The sequence below is a fragment of the Lutjanus erythropterus genome, chromosome 20, assembly GCF_056507025.1.
Source record: "Lutjanus erythropterus isolate fLutEry1 chromosome 20, fLutEry1.hap2, whole genome shotgun sequence".
Classification (NCBI taxonomy): domain Eukaryota; kingdom Metazoa; phylum Chordata; class Actinopteri; order Lutjaniformes; family Lutjanidae; genus Lutjanus; species Lutjanus erythropterus.
In genome coordinates, this window is record NC_139336.1 from 9,127,800 (window position 1) to 9,147,054 (window position 19,255).

The following is a 19,255-nucleotide window of genomic DNA, read 5'->3' on the forward strand; positions in this document are numbered from 1 at the left end:
GCCTTGACTCTTGACTGGCGTGTGCTGTGTACGTGTGTGCACGCACGCCTCATCCTACACGGATAGATCACTGGATGGCATATTGTTTCAATTCCTCTCTTTCGATCTAAAATCGATGCTAATAATAACTCATGCATGCCGTAGCCTGTGCTGGTGTTTTTTTTCTTCAGCTTGTTATGTAATTGGACTTCCTCTACCTCTTTTGTTTATCAACGGGACGGTGTGACGTCATCAACCAGCTCCGGGGGGGTCTGAGCGGCTCGCGGCTGCTGCTTCCAGACTAGCTAACGGACGAAAAACAAACAGCAGCGGCGCTTTAGCTTAGCTTAGCCAGCCGCCGCTGTCTGGAAAAACGGAATAGACGGAGACTGTGGTTATACTGTCGCACGTCTGAATGTGTGCTGAGAAAGGAGTGCGTGTTTTGCACTGACTTCAGCCTTTTATGCAACCCGCCCTGCTCACCAGGCACAACCATGTCCGACGCTGCTAACGCTACTTCAACAGACAACAACGGAGACCCCGGGCTAAACGGTAAGCTAAATGTTACCAAATTACTGCACTGTAACGGACTGTCAGTGTGTTTTCTGTCTGTTAAACGTGTCGGGTTACAACACTGTACATTTTTAATAAGTTTACTATGGGTTTTTAATGATTAAAAATAGTTTATTACTCCCGTTTATCTTTTTTTTTGGCTATGGAGCTACATTGAAGGGGGTAAGTAAGAACGCTATGTTCCGTGTGTTTATTGACAGTGGACGCACCAATGGCGTTTCGACACGCTTAACAGACAGGCATATAAGCCAAACAGCGAGTCAGACAGAGAGGTGGAGGCGGGTGTAAGGTTTGTCAACAAGCTGAGATGGAAGAAGTGAAAACTGGCAAAAATGGTGCCAGAGAAATTTGGGCAATTTTCACGGAGTTGCTGTAGTGTCCAGCCAATGAAACCTTTATAAACAACAAGCCAGCGCAGATATCTAACGTTTATACCTTCTTTCATCCTTTTTTGTATTCCATTATCCATTTTAAGTCTATATTAAAAGATAAAATGTCTAAGGCAAATTTAATTTGACACAACAGGACTGGGAAAAAGGTAGCACAGAGGGCCTGTAGTAAAGAATAAAATAATAATAAAAAAAACAATCAATTGAAAAACATTCCCTTTAAAAGTAAGTAGGATCTAGATTAATATACATTGCTAACTCAGTTAGCATTTGGCAAATAATGTTTTTTTGTATATCATTTCAAGTGAGTGGAAATGTATCAGCTGAACATTCAGTTGTTGAAATGGTATAGGCTATATATACATAAGACACTGGTTTGCCTAGGCCCTTAGAGACATAAACAAAGGCTTGTTTATTGCACTGCTGCACTGACTCAGGCGCCTGTTTAGAGCTGCTATAGTTTCACCACACTATGGGGGGCCATGACTTGGCATGCTATTTATGGCCACAGTGACAAGGGGACAGACGTTTTGGACGTGAGGAACGTAGGGAAAGTGTTACTTCACACAGCAGTGTTGGAACATGGAGGAATCAAAGCCACAATCTGGGCAGGAATCAAACTTTCCAACCACTTTTCTTATTTTAAGAGTCACGTAATTTGTCTGAACAGAATCGGATAGCCAGTGATGCACAGTTACCTTTAAAAATGGCCTGTGGAAAAAGCCATTTGACAGCATTTGGCTGTTGGATGGTATTTATGTTCTATCCTGGTTTATGACTGGTATTTGTGCATTCAACAGCATGTTGGGCAATATCTTCCCCCTGTGAGATGAGATGGAAAGCAACAAGTGTTGCTTTTATCAGAGACAGTTCTGTCATTGTGTTCAGCTCTGGTAGTTCTTCTGTGCAGCTTTCAACAGTCCAACTTTTTGTATAAATACTAGCATTATGTCTTTAAAAATCTGGCATGTTATAGCAATAACAGAAAAAAAACTTGGAGAAAAGCTGCAAACATTTCTGAAGGATCAGATGTTCTATTTTGTTTAGGGCTCCATAATCCCTTGCTGCCACAATATTAACCCAGCACTTACTTTTGCATTTTTAAAATTTATTTGCACTTTTACATTCAAGATTGACATACAGACAAGAACAGAATCAAATAAACAACAATCACAACAGCAACAATAACAAAAAACAAAAAGTACATTGTTGCTGGCCTTTGATTCATATCTAATTATGCCCTGCACTCAAGTCCTTTTGGCCTAATGAGTATAACAGTGCATGTCCAGCGATGAGTATCCAAATTATGTTCCAGGACATTATTTTACACCCCAAAAAGTCCCTGCTCAGGGATAGTACCTTCCAAAGTACAGAAACTTTGCTTTGCTTGCTAGGTTATAGAGCTGCACAGCTAAGGCTGAAAGAAGATGAGAAAATAGTAGGCCCCGCCTTTTGGCTGCTAAAAGGATGATTTTGTTAAATTGGTTGTTTACGTGAATTTTCTAACCTTCTTGGTATGGAATAAACAGCTGATTTGATCAGTGATACATTTCTTTGAATTGGAATCAAGTTTGGAAATGGGTTTCAGCATGGTGTATTTGCAACTAAGTCAGACTAGTAGTGAGCTATGACTACTATGTGAGTAGTTTTTGTATCCTTGGCTCCACCTATACATGTCATGTACATCTTATGTATACTTGTACTTATGTACCTCAAATGTCTTGTTTTGTTCACAACCCAAAGATATTCAGTTAACAGTCATAGAGGAGTAAAGACACCAGAAAATATTCTCATTTAAGAAGCTGAAAGAATTATAGAACTAAAAAAAAATTCTCAAACTGAAAAATCTTATTAATTATGATGAATTGTACTATCCCACCTTCTATGTTATGTGTTGGGACATTGTGTGTTATTGTTGCTTTGCATTGCATTTGGCTTATAAACTTAATGGTTATAACTACATCTGACAGAGACAAAATTGCTTAAAGGGACAGTTCACCCCAAAATAAAAAATACCTATTTTTCCTCCAGCCTGTAGTGATCTTTATCTATCTAGATTGTTTTATTGTAAGCTGCTGAGTTTTGGAGATACTGGCCATAGAAATGTCCGTGTTCTTTCCAGTATCATGGGACTACATAGGACTTGGCTTGTGGGGTTTGAAGCACAAAAAAAACATTAGAAAAATTCAACACAAATGTTAAAAAGTTTTCCAAACATTCTGGTGTTACTCAAGATGATCTGCAGACCTTGTTGTGAGCTGTTTCATATAGGTATCTACTGGAAGTGCTTTCTTTCTACTAGAAAAAGTCAATAATCCATGTTGAGACACAGCTGAAGGGACAATAAGACCTTGCACTTATCAGATGGAGCGGCCAGCAGTGTGCTTTGTTATCTGAGACTATGTTATTTTAGGCCTTTCCTGGAGCTCCCACACCAGTGTCACCATAAACATTTTTATCTAATACCTGGGATCTTCAGTCAAGAGGCTGCATTGGCCTTCGTCGCTCCTATCTGGCCATCAGCATCAAAAGGGCCACACTATGTCTGCTTCCTCTAAACCCACCCAACAGCTGATAACTGCCCGTGGCCAGAATGTTCGGGAGCGTCAGCGCCATGGAGATGTGGTTTTAGTCCACGGAGTGGAGACAATGGACTGTCAACAGCAGCTTGGCTCGCGGTCCGCCGCGTAATCTGCAGGATGAGTGCGAGTGCTGAGTCTGGGCCTGTTTAAGAGGGGGAGGGGTTATTACTGGCTTGATGCCTGAACTGTGAAAATCAGTCCCCTGAAACCTCATGTGAATATGTTGTTTACTTACTGTTAAAGGGTCATGTGACCTGCACAAGATACCTTCTTCCTTTTTTATTTTTGTGAACACAGAAGGAGAAAATGTTTTGAAAGCTGCATGATAAGGGATATTAGATAATTCATTTTTTTTCCCCCGGCTAACCTGCCCCTCCTCTATATTTGTAACCCAGCTCTAATATGTTGTACCTCCTCAGCTGCCAGTCCATGCCAGAGCTCACGTACAAACAGAGAGCGTCGTATATCACGGCCAAGGTCTACAAGAAACCACTGCACATACACTGCCAGGCATTTACTGCCCTTTCATCACACTGCAGTAAATAGAGCTTTACTCTTGAACTTCTCTGACTGATGGGCTCAGGCTGTCCGTCTTCTTGTCCCTGTCCCAGCTTAGGGTCAGGAAATCGTTTTGACATCTTTCCTCTCTTTCTCACCCCCCTGAATTTCTCTGGCATTTCAGTTTAAGGGCTTTTTGCTTCTCTTTTGTGGGAGTGCTCTGGCTTGTTGAGCAGCCTGTACCAGTTAAAGGCATATTTTGACATGTCACAGCAAGAAAAGAAAAGGTGCAATTAAGAGCATTAACAATGTTTGCAAATCCATTTAGGTGTGCCAGTTTTCAGGCCTCTGTATTGTGCATGCTGGCCAGGGATCTTCAGGACACTGAAAATTGAAAAGGGCTACGGTGAATCTCATGAGTTCCTCCTGTGCTTGTCCTGGAATGACAAGCTGAGCGGCTGCTCTGAAAAAGGTCTTTCAAGGCCAAGTAGGCCAGTAACTTTCTCCCTCTTACTGATAGTATTTCACTCACCACACTGAAGATTTTGTTTATTCTGATTGATCAGCAAGAAGATAGCAGTTCTTTCTCACAGATATCTTAAGATGTCGTAGCGGCAGAAGTGCAGGTGTAATTAATATTATGAGGCCATCATGAATGGTATTAGTTTCACCTGTGCTGCTCTATCTAAGGCAGATTAAAATGAGAAATACTTAGTAAAAACTAATGATTAATCATCAATCAACTGATTGCCATTAAGAATTTAACAAATTTAAAATTTATTAACTGACAGTGGATGTTTTTTGTACCTCTTCTCCAAAGCTTGTAAGTTTTCTTACAGTTTTGTTTTGTCTCTCTTGTTAGTCTAGAGGCAGCAGTAACTGCATCTCATTTGGCATTGTTTTGTTTGGTGGAACCATTTGTTGAATAAGGATGGCTGGACAAGAGCTGCTGTTTCGAGCAAGAAACTTAGTGTTTTATTAATCTGTGTAAAGATTGAATTGTTGTGCTTCACAGATAAATGCTTCACAAAGCAAATATGCAACCAGAAGTGGTTGAAAAACTGAGAAAAGATGTGTGTTTTGTATCTTATTAGCCAAATTATGAATTGCTAATTGATTATTATTTTTAAACTATAGATTAAAGAAAAAGCACAGTATTTTCAGCTATAGTGGAGGCTCCTTGCTTGCCCAAAATAGTGTTATCAAAAATATAGAAGTGTCGATGCTGAATATGAGAAATGCTTTCAATGCTCATTATTTGCAGTATCAACACATTATCAGCGGTAATTTCTTGCTCTCTCTTCTCTCCAACAGCAAGTTGACACATACACCACTGCAGTGCCCACATAGTCTCTCACTTACTCATGGTGTTGTCTTCTTTTCGTCACAAGTCTCATTTGCCCCAGTTGAATATGCATTGTCATGTTATATTTATCCTTCAGTAAAAATCTCAAATTTTCTGGTCTTAATGTGAGTCAAATTTTCCCTGTGGTCTTGAAAATGGTATTGAACATCGATGTTTTTCAATGTATTGAAATGAGAAATTCCAGTATTGTGACAACACAAGCCCAAGGTGAAATTATTTGTCAAAGCTTCTGATGCGCAGATGTAATCAAAAGCGCACAAATGAACATCAGTGACTGTACCAAAACATAACAGTGCATTGTATCCTCCTATTTTTGGTACAGGTGGGTTATTATTCTTGGAATGTTATCAAATTGTTGGTAATTAACCTTTTTTATGGCAGAAATTTTGATGTGAAATAGTAGGGTAAACATAGGTGTAACCAATGGTACTATTTCAGGATTTATTTCATTTAGTATAACAGAGCCTTTCCAGTAATGCACAGTAGCAGCACCCTGACTCTTTTTGTGACCTGAATGAACAACATCTGAACTAGTATCATTACTGATACCTGTTTTTTTTTTACCAGAGTATTTCATTTCAAAATGGCTGCTGTGAAAAATGTCTATATATACCATAAAAAGGGACACGGATAAATGAGGCTTCCGAGTTGCACACTAATGATTTTAGTGGCCAAAGTAAGAAAAAGGCCTGCTCCTTTATATAAGATCTTACAATTAGCAGATTATTGATTTATTAGCTTGTTGACATGACTTCACACTGGCTCTGTCTTATCATCAGGCGATCCTCCTGACGCTTGTATCTAGAGTCCTGGATGTGGTTGAATAAAGAATCTCTTTGAAGAGCGATGCAAAATTTTATGCTGATAGGCTAATATTTAACTTACACATGCAGTCCAGCTCTTTTACATAAATTCAGTTGAAGCACTGCTTTGTTTAATATTTGGCTGATATGCCAGATATTTAAGTTTTATTCTAATGTCATGTAATTATGGTTCTCTACTCTTGCATTACATGCACATGCAGGATTTGCGGCTCATTATTTTATTTACAGCTCGTTATTTTTTAGATTTTTATGAAAAAATATCGGAATGTTAGGATCAAGTGAATTGTAAACTGTTTTTTATTTTATCCCCTTGTTGCAAGGGAACCTTATGTAATAACCTGTGGTAGAGAGCGTCTTTTTGTAGCAAAAAACCCCCCAACAACTTTGAGTGTGTGGGTGGGGACATAAAATCTGACTGAAAAATGGTTTAGACTGATCTTTTAAAAATCTTTTTTTGTTTGTGTTTGGGGGAAAATCATTTAAACCCAAAATGTGAAACACCGGCAGCACTGACTGAGGCGAGTGAATGAAAGTCGTCTCTTTCTTCCAACAGGGTCCTGGGTAGAGTTGGAGATGAACAGAGGCACAGCCGGATCAGCCCAGTCATCCTCCACAGAGGGCGTGGCCCCGGGCCTGCTACCCCTCCCTCAGGTGGAGGAAGAGGAGGCCATGGTGGGGGGGCTGGAGCATGTCCCATCCTCGTCCTCCATCCACAACGGAGACATGGAGAAGATCCTGCTGGATGCCCAGCATGAGTCAAGCCGCAGCAACTCCTCCTGTGACAGGTAGTGTTAAAGGGGAACCCCACTGATTTTACACATCAAAGTCTGCCCAACCTCAGTTGGCACTGAAGACTACAAGTTAGAAAATGAACAAAATCTGGGAGTGTGGAGTTAGAAAGAAGTGAGTTTACCAGACCTCTGTAGCCTGCCTCTCATATCTGTGAGAGGTTAGCAGCTCAGGCTAAATTACCCGCTACTAGTACAACACACCTGAATTTCCAACCAAACTGTCAGTAGTGGCTCATTTAGGTGGCAGATTTTATCAAATAAGAAGAATATGAGGAATAAAAATGGACAATATCTCTGGATCTGCTTCATCAACTTTGATCCTTTTTTTAACAGTTCATCATTAATTTGACAGTTATAGGAATGCAAAGAGAACTGAGCTTTCTGTGGGCCCTTAAAAAGTCTAAAATCCACTAAACTAAATGGTAGGCCTTGTCTTAAGGTCTTAAAAATGCACTGGATCCTAAAGTTGACATTACTTTTACAAAGCTGCATTAAATTCAGTCTCTTTTAAATGCATTTTTGGGAAAACTGATCCTAATGACCCTCAAATGCAGAGTGGACATCATACATTATGCAATTTGCTTTGGCAGTTTCAGTATGAGATGAATTAATAGTCTGTTTAAAGGGAAAAGTGAGTTTTCTTTTCTAAACACGATTATTTTAGAAAATAGTTGCTGAAAATGTGAAAAGACTGAGAACTATGTAGCACTGAATTGTGGAGTTAGAGCTTTAAACTGTTGCTCATGATTTCTGTGTTCAGGATATTTTGGGTGGACCTGAAACATGCCATGAGCCATAATACATTTTTCTAATACATTTTTTCAACCATTAAAATTTGGCTGTGTTATTAATCACACATTTCTGTGGTGTGACAAACTCAGAACACACATTTCTTGTTGCTTCACAGAACCTAATTTGTATGAATGTTTTGCAAGTATGAATATGAAATAGGTGTTAAATTACTTTAACAATGGTCTTAAAAAGTCTTTAAAAGTTGAAACGTGCAGAAACCCTGAGAATCCTCTGAGGGTATTTTGGTGCAGGTGTTCAAAATTGAAAAAAAAAATGGAATCTGCCCTGCTGAAGGGTCACTAAACAAGACACTGAGTCACTGCCCCAGTAGCTGCAGGGGTGCTGTTCTGTAGACTGCACAAATACCTGATACCAAAAAATATGCATTTATTTAAAAAGGCAATAAACCATATGTAGATAGAAAAATAATTTAATTATTCTGAAACTGCAGGTTTAGCTGAAAAGGCTGTTATATTTTCCTAATCTGCTTAACATTTACAGATGAGGGCAGAGGAATTTCCACCACAACTGAAGAGGACTGAGAAAGTCATGAGGTCCAGGGTGCATACAAACCTGTGTTGATAGTTGTGGAAGACTGAGGCCACGTGGTGAAGTTGGGTCCTGTCTAATGCTCCTCTTGTCTTTCACTCAGTTTAGAGCAGCCTGCTTCAGAAAGTACATTTGCTTTTAAAGCCACAGGAAAGTAAAAGTAAATAGTTTTGTTGTTGTTGAGGTTTTCATCTTGGTCCCATCTTGCTTATTTAAAACTATCTTGGTGGGTTTTTTTTTTTTGTTTTTTTTGGTGAAAATCAGTAAAACAAACCGCAAAAAAAATGTAGTATACTTATATATTGATATGTAGGATACATATATTGAGAAAACAGACGTTCTGAGTAGCTCGACTGAAATCTAACATTTCCGCTTAGATGCCCAGATGGCTCTACATCCACTACTCGCCCAATAAAAGCTCAGTGGGAAAGGTGAAACTTCAAACCTTTTTTCATAGGAGCCATTTAATATTGCTCACATAGGTTCTAAAACTCCTCATCTTAATATCCTAGTGGAAAGCTGAAATCAGCCCATAAATCAGGAGAGGCCTCTCTTCTTGATAATTCGACTCTTTATCATGTTGAGTCAGCTTTGACTCTGACTTGACAGCTGCTCAGTGGCTGAGTTGGTTTCTGAAAATACAATGACGTCTTTTTGCCTCGTGTTTTTTATTAAGCCTGTTAGAAAAATGGCGACCCTTCACCTCCCAGCCACGTCATGTGCTTGTGTGTACTCCTCGAGGCAGAGATAAAGCCCAGCTTATCAGAGAGCTGGCAGTCAGCTGTCAGTGAGTCACCTGAGGAGGTTTGTGGGTGTTTGAGCAGCTGGACTTTACAGCTTAGTAAGGGACAGATAAAACATTCTATACTGTTCTAGTCTAAGTGATGTAATGTCAAGTAGATAGCAAACCAAGCTCCTTTGACAACCACATATTAGTCAGGAGCTTTCTTGCTACAAATCTTTAATGAAGAGTTGATGTGCACAAACTCATAAAACACCAGTGAAACTGAAACAGTAAAGGAAAATATACAATAGAAACTTTCTGTCAAGTCTTGTAAATACAGGGTGCTGTAAGTATGACAAAGCAGGCTTGGTGCTTCTGACATGTTACGTTTTATTTCCATGGATTTTGCCTTTTACAACAAAATAACAAACCTAAATGAAATCATAAAACTGCAGTCACAGAGTGAATGTCTTTGGAATAAACTGCATGTAAGAATATCCATAAAACAGCATTAACATTACATTTCCATGAAATTCTTAATATATATAGATAAGCTCTTGAACAATGATATTTAAACTTAAAGGCATTGCTTCTGCCAAGGAAACAACAGGGTGACTTCGGTCCTACTTACTTATGACTACAAAGTAACTCAGCATGTAGCTGCATGAAACCAAAATACGCAAAGAGGATAGAATACATTCAATACATTATGAAATATTAATACATGACAAGGAGTGCTAGTTCTGAGGCAAGTTTAGCAGTGGTTATTTTATTTTGTGATTGGTTTAATTTATCAACTTTTTCCAGTTAAGTGAGTAATTGCTAAGTCTATTAAAAGTCAGAAAATAAAAACAACTAAACCAACCATTAACCACTAAAACCTTAATGTGAGATGGAGAAAAAAACGCTCCTTTTTTACCCCACTAATTGGATTTTGACATGTATGTTTTGATTAATTAATTAAGACAATTGTTTGATCATCAAATAGTTGTTTGTTATGCGATATTATCAGCACATCATTGGAATGATGAAATATCGGGCTTTACATTTTTACATATATGGCAGGCCAATAAAATGATGGCTTAATTATGGACATGCAACGCAAGTATGTCCATGGTGTGGAGGTTTTTTGAGGTGTCCAAAATATTTAGTAAAGTTGTTATGCCTGCATCTGCAAGTTGGCCATCATGATAAGAATAAGAATAAAAATATGTTAATTTCACTACAGAGGAGACTTGATGTTTGCTGTAAGTAGGTGAAAAGCAGTATGTTTAAGTCACTGGACCGGACTGTTCAACTATACGGATACAAGGATACAGAGCGATTTTATGTATCGTTTACAACAAGGTTGTAAAATGAGATGATGATGTAGTTCCCTCTTTGAGTAAGTGACTGGTTGGAGATGCTCTACAAGTTTTCCATGTACATAAAACAACCAGAAGTATTCAAAAGTAAAATATTGGTTACATTGGCTGTCTTGGTTTCTAATATCTTGAGTATGTGTTTGAAAAGACATGTTCTTCCTTCAACTTGTTAACCCTTGGATTCAGTGCATTTTGTATATCGTATGTAAATCAAATGAAACTTTAAACCAAATCACTTGGATATTAAAGTGTCAGTCAAGCACTATTTACCTAGTGAACAGGGTAAAAAGAGAAGCTGTTTCATCATATGCATACATCTTGTGGAAAACCTACACATATCGAAGCACTGTTGCTATGGTTACCTGTTAATAACCTTTGTGCAGTCATTTGTAATGGTTATTCAACATGTGATCTGAACTATGTTTGAGGTGTTTGGTCAAATGTTTGTGTAAAAAACCTGCCAATAAATTAAGGAATATTATATTTCATTCCCCTGATTTAAAGCCTGCTAACTCACACATCTTCCAGGGTGATGTGAAGTTCATATGGAGTTGGGAGTTCATGACTTTGCTGATAACAAGGTCCCTGATGTCCTGTTGTTTTTGACTCTGCCTGCAGCCCTCCGCGGCCCCACAGTCCCCAGGATGATGGACAAATCATCTTTGACGTGGATGTGACCGGCAGAAGAGACAGCCAAGTAAGAGCTCGTGCGCCTCTCAGGTTCTCCATCAGTCTGTTGCCATGGCAACCTCAACCACTGGCCCTGAAGTGGTGTGTGTACACGAGAATGACAACCGCTGCCTGCCTTTAGTTTCCATGGAGATGGCTGCCACACCCAGTGTGGATTTATGTTTCCTTTGCACTGTCACCAGCACTTTCACTCTCCTTCTTCGCCCTCTTTCTCCTTTGTCAGGGCAATCTGGAAACAAAACTTTTGTTTATTTTTCTTTCAAACTGTTTTTAGAATGATTCTCTATGTCCATGACACACACACACATAAATATAGCGAACATGTCATGAAAGAATAAGGTCAGCACAGACATAAGGCCTGAACGCTAACGTTAAATGATGTGTGTTTGTGTCTTTAGTCAGAAGAGGATGTCTTGGACAAGGAGAGAGACATGGACATCCTGATGAAGGACGCAGATTGGGTTGCTGACTGGTCTAGTCGACCGGAAAACATTCCCCCGAAGTAAGTCTCAACTCAGTAAACATCAACCTAATGTTTCCATGGCAACCGAACACACACAGCTGCTGGTTTGGCCTGAGAAAAAGGTTAGTCATTATGGCAATAAAGTTGGCCTGAAGCACAAATATCAGCCAGCTGTCAGAAACTGTATTTGAAACTCTGATGCTGACATCACATTTGAAGAGGTTAGATGAGAGGTTAATCACAAAGTAAAGCCTTTTCATCAAAAATGTGAAGAAAGCTTTTCATATTTTGTCTGATTTCAGCTTTTTTTTATATTTGATGAAAACATTTCTGTGATGTAATTTCTGTAATCATATAACCTGTTGATTGACTTTTTCTGATCATGATCATCTAAAAGAGTCAGTTTGGTCATTATTTGTGCCCTGGGTATTTTTATTTGTTAATTTTGTATTTGTGTATCATAAATGTGGGTGGGAATTTAGAGGCAGTTCTAACTTGTTGGATGCATCTGAGCTCACCAATACCTGTTACTGATGCTGGCACGTTTTTGTGACAACTGCACATTGCACAACAATGACAGGAGTCATGGCAGAGAGGAGGAATCAGTCCAAAGTGTGTCTTCACAAAGAAAGATGACAACAGTGCTAGATGTAATAGCTGTAAAATGATCACTTCAGGTAAGAGTGGAAACACCAGCAACATCCTGAAACATCTTTCTTTCATAGAAGAATGAGCTTACATGAGCTTAAATTCCAGGAACTATATATTTGATAAATCTATGAGTGCCACTGCTTCCCAACTGATCGGCCTGTCCCTTGTCTAGAACAAATCTCCTATGTTATAATAAAATTAGTACCACATAGGCAAGCCTAGAAGATTTTTTTTCTGTGACTAAGAAAAACTAAATGAAAACATGCTGTACAAATGTCCCGGTTCCAAAACAGCAGAGCTTTTGCACACCTAAATTGCATGCATGCCTTTTCTGTCTCCAAAACTGTTTTCAGGCTCAGAGAAGGGATGCACACGAATCAGAATATGACATTCGGGGAAATTATAAATAATTTGATAGAAACAGGTATTTCTTCTGTCTAAAGTTAAAAAAGGTCACAAAGTCAGTCACTTATTTAATGCACCAAGATTATTCCCTTTAACTGAAATGTATTTCTATGCATATCTTTACTGTAGTGTTTATATTTCCAATCCAGTATATTTCCAGGTCTACTTTTTTCCACACAGATAACAACAAGATAACAGGAATCAATAAGCAAAATGACAAAACAATCTGACCAATAATCAGAATTGGTAATGGCATTGGTATCTATAAAATCTTATCAGTTCCCAACCCTATTAATAAATAGATACCAACATTTTTTTTTATTGCTGAACACAATATTTGTTTACACAAATGTTACCCAATAAAATGATTTCATAGATGTTGGGAACGATCCAGCCAACCTCTCCCAACAAATAAAACCTACATTTTTTTTCCGAGCCAACGTCGACTAACAGCTAGCAGCAATAACATGGGCCAGATGTGTGTATGTGTCTGTGACAACTTGTAACAATATTGCCAATACAATCAGCAGCACTTCAAACATACATTGTATGGCATGAGCCCTGGAGTGCAAACAGGTTCCTCCTCTTCCATCTGTTAAAATAGCAGCCACCATAACTCACTGACAACTTAAGTCATTTGAAGATGGAGCTCTGTAAGGATGTGGGAAGTAACTCTCTCTAGAATCTCAAAGTTGAAACCTAGTTCTTAGTACAAAAGATTAAACATTAAAGCTCATTTCCATCACAGTTTCTCTCGATGATGTCTTCAAATTGCTTGTTTTGTCAGACAAAACAGGCCACATTTCCCAAAGCACAAAGGTATTACATGTGCAATGATTGAAAACAGAGAAAAGAAGAAAAATGTCTCTTTTGAGGAGCTTTACAAAGATTGTTTGCCATTTTTGCTTTATAATTGACTTAAAAATAGACGTTTGGGGACATATTTAACATGATTGTCAGGTCTCATGTTGTCAGTCAAGTGAAAGTGATTTTTTTTTTGTTTTTTCTTGCAGGGAGTTTCATTTCCGTCACCCTCGACGCTCAGTAACACTCAGCATGAGGAAGACTGGGGCCATGAAAAAAGGAGGCATCTTCTCCGCCGAGTTCCTCAAAGTCTTCATCCCCTCGCTGCTACTATCACACATCCTGGCTCTGGGGCTGGGGTAAGTAAAAACACAACACAGGTCACAGTGTCACAGAGCGTACGTCTAGCCTGACAGGAGTTTAATAGCATAAAACTGATTTCCTTTTGTTTCATCAATGAACACTCATATTTTAACATTTCCCAGTTATGCATAAAGCCCAGTAGGGGGAGCTGTAGAGCCGCAGACAGACAGAAGTCAGCTCCGTCCCTCCCTTCATATCTTTGTGACAAACTGGAGCAGAGCAGCTGCTGAGTGAAAAGCTGCACACCTGCTGCCTCACAGAGCTGCGACGCTCCCAGGAGCACTCTCTGTCTGTGATAACACATGTTACAATAATCCTGGCTCCTCAATCAGATAATGTCACTGCAGTGATACCTCAGACAGCAGTCTTTTCTTGTACGTGATGCGGTATGCAATGAGTGTCATTAACAAACCTGTCAAAATTACAACCTCCCTGCTGGCCGCTCAGTTGTTTATACAATTAAATAATAAGTCACCAAACTGTAACTGTTGTTGATGAGAAAAGGGGCTTGTAGTCTTTCTTTCAGTAGAGTTTCTTCTTTTTTAAAAGTTACTGGTTAGTTGATAATGAGTTGTGGCTGAATTGACATTTTGGGGACCTGTTTTCCTTTTGGTAATTCCCCAACAATACTATTACATTACAAAAACAGAATGAAAGACTGGATGAAATGACTTTTCAAAGAAAACAAAACAACTTCAGATGTCTGAGAAACTTGGGTTTTTATAAGGATTTGTGCATTGTTTAAGAATTCATAGTTATTGTAGCATAGCTTTCTATAAAAAGAAAATCATTTTGGATCAAATCAATATTAGAAGTAGTGGTGTAATGGGTCACAAAACTCATGGTTCAGATTGTATTACGGGTTTGAGTCATGGATTGGATAATTTTTCAGATCAATAAAAAACGAAAAAAATATGCTGTAGGTGTAATAGTGTAGCCACTTCCCTTTGTTTACAGTTATCACTATAGTAATAGTACTGGAGGATGATGATGATATAGTACTCTATTAATACTATACGGTATTATACTGTAGTGTACTATAATACACAATAGATATATAAGTACAATAATTTGACACTGTAGTCTCATGAAATGTCCTGCCTGCAGCACTGTGTGATAGGTTACACATCACAAGTGATAGTCAGTCAACACTGAAGGCTGTGTCACAGCAGGCTGCTCTTGTGAGTGTCAGCTGTGTGTCAGAGGGAAAACAGCAGCAGCAGACATTGTCAGAGTTACAGTAAACATCACAATATCATCATCTACATCTGTGGTAGGGACATCCAGTTTCTCAGTTAAACCACTGAAAATACCCAGAATCATAGTCAGATTTTGCTTGATGGAGATGAAAGTGAAAGTTTTTAAATCAGCTCTTCCTTTTCTGTTGTTCCACAACTCAACATTAAACACAGTGCACTTTGAAAACTAACTGCGACAGTAAAACTGTATTTCACACTATGATGGCTATATTTGGTCTACAGATCACATGCGGGCCAAACTGTCAGGGGGGTGACCCGTATGGGCCAAGCGTGATCTGTTTCACTCCGAATTAGGGGTGAATTACTGGTAGCATCAATATGGTGTAATATAAAACAAGACAATATAGTTTACAGTAAGGGTGGCTAAATCGTTTAATGATGGCAGCACATTTTGCAGTGCTTACTTTAATAAGAAAGTCTAAGAATAGTTAAGTTAGTATATGTTAACTAGCAAATGAGTTAGCTTAATGTGAAGAAGAGATGAAGGGATAAAGGCAGAAGAACTAGTTAGCAAGTAAAAGTAAAACTTTGCTGTAGGGGCATGAAATTTGTTCAGCTTCCAATGGTGGACATGAAACACATTTTTGTGTTGTGTTTTTATCAACAAATCAGGGGGAAGTAACAAAAAGAGCCAAGTTGAATTTCTTTGCACATGTGCTTCCAATTAATTTCTGTTATTCAGATGAAAAATGCAGGTCAAGCTTTGCCCAAAATGTGTTTTTACACACAAAAGACAACAAAGGCTTATTGACTGAACTCCAGAGCACAATACTAGGCTTCTTCATATTTTGGACTTGATTCAAATGTTTGCTTGATGAGTCTTTCTTCTCTATCAACAATCCATCCTGTACTTTACATGTTGTATCTTTCTGGATAAGTCTTGCTAACATCAGATCACTCTTTCTGAATTGAGTGCATAAAGCATGTGACTCAAACATCCATTGGAGCCTTCGCTCCGGCACACAGATGACAAATAGCAGATGGAAACATCAGATCTCTGTGAAGCGGTGAAGAGACTGTAACCTTCCTCAAATTAATCCACGATGAAACAAACCGAAATCTCATTTTCCTGTGACATTTTCCCACATTTTTCATTTGTTTGACTTTTGATAGCAACTTTTGTTAATCACATCATCTTGTTGCACCCTCTTCATCTGCAATAGTTTAATAGCACCAGACTGGAAAGTTAACAGCTGTTTATTTCAATACATGATCCATATTAGTAATGGATGGAAAAACACATTAATACGCATTGTCGTCTGCCAGTTTTATGGCAGTCTGTTCACATTTTGTGCTGAATTTGAACAGAATTGGCTACTTTGAAATACCAGGAAAAGACCAAGTGAAATTAATAACATTAACAGTGGCTGTTCCACGAAATATTGCACTGAAGCAATTAGTGTTATTAGTTACAGCTGTGTAAGCAAGTCGATACGCAGTGAAAAAAAGTCACTCCAACTTTAATTTCACTCCACTATTTTTTTACCAGGCTCATGTGTCTGTGTCTCCAGTTTGGGTAGCTTCAGTGTTTTTCAACATATTTTCTCATGTTTTTGTGTCTAAGTGATTGAGGAAAACAATTTTTGAAATGGGTCCAGCATTGAGCAAGAGCAGTAAAGCTGGCAGAAGTGAAACTGAGCTGCAGTGTAATTCCTCTTGGCAACTGCACACCATCAAAGTGCATTGACTGAAAGTGGTTGTTTTACCACTGACAGGCTCGGACTGTTATTCTAAGTGACTGAGAACATTGAGAATAGGATTGCTACAGAGGCAGACCTTTTTTAAAACAGTAAGACCCTTTTCAGAAACAGCCCATATATCGCTTTGGTCAAAGCGACCAGACCAGAGATGGAGCATGTTGCCTTGATCAGTTTGTTTGTGTTATTGTATGACTTTTGTTGTTTTAAAGGGTTAAAAACTGATTTGGGCACAATTTAAGTGGATTTAATTTTATGACGCAGTTGTCAGGAGGGATTATGTTGCAGCTCAGTTCTACTTTCCCACCTGCAGTGCTCTTGCTCAATACCAATTAAAAAAAATGTTGTCCCCATTAGTCATTTAATGGTGCGTTTCATTTACCTCAAGTTGAAACTGGGAATGACCTCACACCTGAGTTGACCTCTTTCCTACACAGCAAGTCAGAGAGAAAAAAAAAATGTGCACATTGTGCTGTATTGTGGACAAACACCATAGAAACTACAGATAGAACTTGGACAGTAGTGATTTAATGAGACACAAAGGACAGGAGTGCTAATAAACAGCTTCGACTACTGTTGATGCGCGGAGCAGCCATCTTGGATTTTGAGGCCAGGGTTGTTGAGAGTCCTCCGACTTTCCGAGTCGTAAATCTCACTTCAGGGAGCGTTCCAGTGAAAATTTCCAACTGGGAACTCATCAAAAATTCCAACTTCCCAGTTCAATGGAACGCCACGTTAGATGTAGGAAAGCGGGGTCCAGGTGAAAAATAAAAAAAAGAAACAGTTACCCTTTAACATTGTGGGTTTTTTTTTTTGAAGAATCCACTGAAAGGTGAAGACACAATGATGAATGCAACAGTTTAAAAGTCATTCCTGACCTCAGATGAGGATGTTTTTAACTGTGATGGTTGTACCAGTCACATTCATGTGCCGCGGTGAGGATGCTTCCTCGGATGATCTGTAAGCTGCTCTTTGTCTGTGCACCTTCCTCTCACTAGAGTCTACATCGGAAAGAGGTTGACCACACCACCCGCCAGCTCTTTCTGAACCTGAACCTGAAGAAAAGTGCCTGAGAAGTGGCCACGAATTGTTGGAGAAAGTTTTGCTGTCGTGAGAAGAACGCCCGTCTCTCCTCCCTCCCTCCCTCCCTCTGTCCCGCCTGCCCCCGCTCTACCCTCTGCCCCCCTTTCCTCGTCGTCCCTGAGATATGACATGTTCTCAGGAGTAATGCATCTGCCTTTTCCTCTCTTTCTCTCCTCCCCCCTTTTTTTCTTGATTGTCTGTAGATATTCCCCCTCTCCCCCCTCATATCCTTCACTCATTTGTATAAGCTTTTCAAAGAATGAATAAGGTCATACTTCCCTTTTCCCAGCGACTGGGTTTCAGTGTTTATAACGGGTGGGTTTTCAGGGAGGGTCACAGCATCAAACCAAAGTCTTGCCCTTTGATCATCTGACAACAAGGGAGGACTGCCCAGTTTTAGAACTGACCACAGATTGTGCCACCTACGCGAGTAGCCCAACACTCGATCTCGAAAGGGTTTGACCAAATTCAGAGTCGGGTACGCGAACTGACAAAGTGATCATGCCTTTTTTTGAAAGTAGCCATTTTGTTCATTTTCTTTAGGTAATATCGTTTTTTATTTATTTTACAACAGTGGTGGTTTATTGATAAGTTGTGACAATGAAAGGAGTTACCGTAGTGGCCATCCCGAACCACAAGCGCTCATGAATTGCACTGGGGGGAGTCTCTGGCTCTACATGCCAGACGAGAGAGATTTATGTGACATTTTCTATGACGGAAACTATGAATTCTATCAATTCTGCATCTGAATGAATATATTTCGCAAAGTGACAATAACTGGAAACCAGGGTGTCGATATGTGTTGGCAGTGTGTCCCTCTCAGTGTGAACACTAACAGTATTTTGTGGTTGGGTCTTGGGTAACGGCGCTGCACAGTCTGGAAAGGTTCAGTCGACTGTCCAAATTATCCTTGCTTGTTTGTCTGCAACATATCGTAGAGCTGCTTTGGTCCCGATAGCACAGTTCCCACTCACTTTTACTCCAGATTGGGCTGGATATTACATAATCGTTTCATATTTTTGTAGATTTTAAGTCATCAAAAAGGTTTTGCTACCAAAAAGCTTAAAAACACGAAATTCGAAGTAAAGAGAACTTGCTTTAATCACATTTGTTTTGAGGATGTTTGAGTCATTTTATTTAGGAAAAAAATCATGAAAAATAAAAGTTAAGTAAATCTGAAGTAATTTGCTTTCAAGATATTTTTTGGATTTCAAGAATTCTTTTTAAAGCAGCTTTCTTTGAGGAAAAATATCCAGTGTTAGCCAGCCTTGCATTCTGACACTCCAGCAACATTTTGCCAAAATGTCCACAGAAGCAAAACTATGTCATCAAGCTGCAGATGAACTGAAAACCAGTGTCAGTCAGTGTGTGGACAGGCACAAGTTACCAGGTGATCGTCACTTTGACGT

General features: G+C 39.1%; 1 protein-coding gene across 1 annotated transcript; it reads left to right on the forward strand.

Moving 5' to 3' along the window:
• Positions 1-29: 29 nt before the first annotated feature.
• bnip3lb (BCL2 interacting protein 3 like b) lies at positions 30-18,922 on the forward strand. Its single transcript, XM_084745763.1, has 6 exons — positions 30-531; positions 6,765-6,996; positions 11,050-11,128; positions 11,520-11,623; positions 13,654-13,803; positions 17,762-18,922. The coding sequence occupies exons 1-6, from the start codon at positions 474-476 to the stop codon at positions 17,808-17,810; spliced, it is 672 nt and encodes a 223-aa protein (XP_084601889.1). The 5' UTR covers positions 30-473; the 3' UTR covers positions 17,811-18,922.
• Positions 18,923-19,255: the final 333 nt, after the last annotated feature.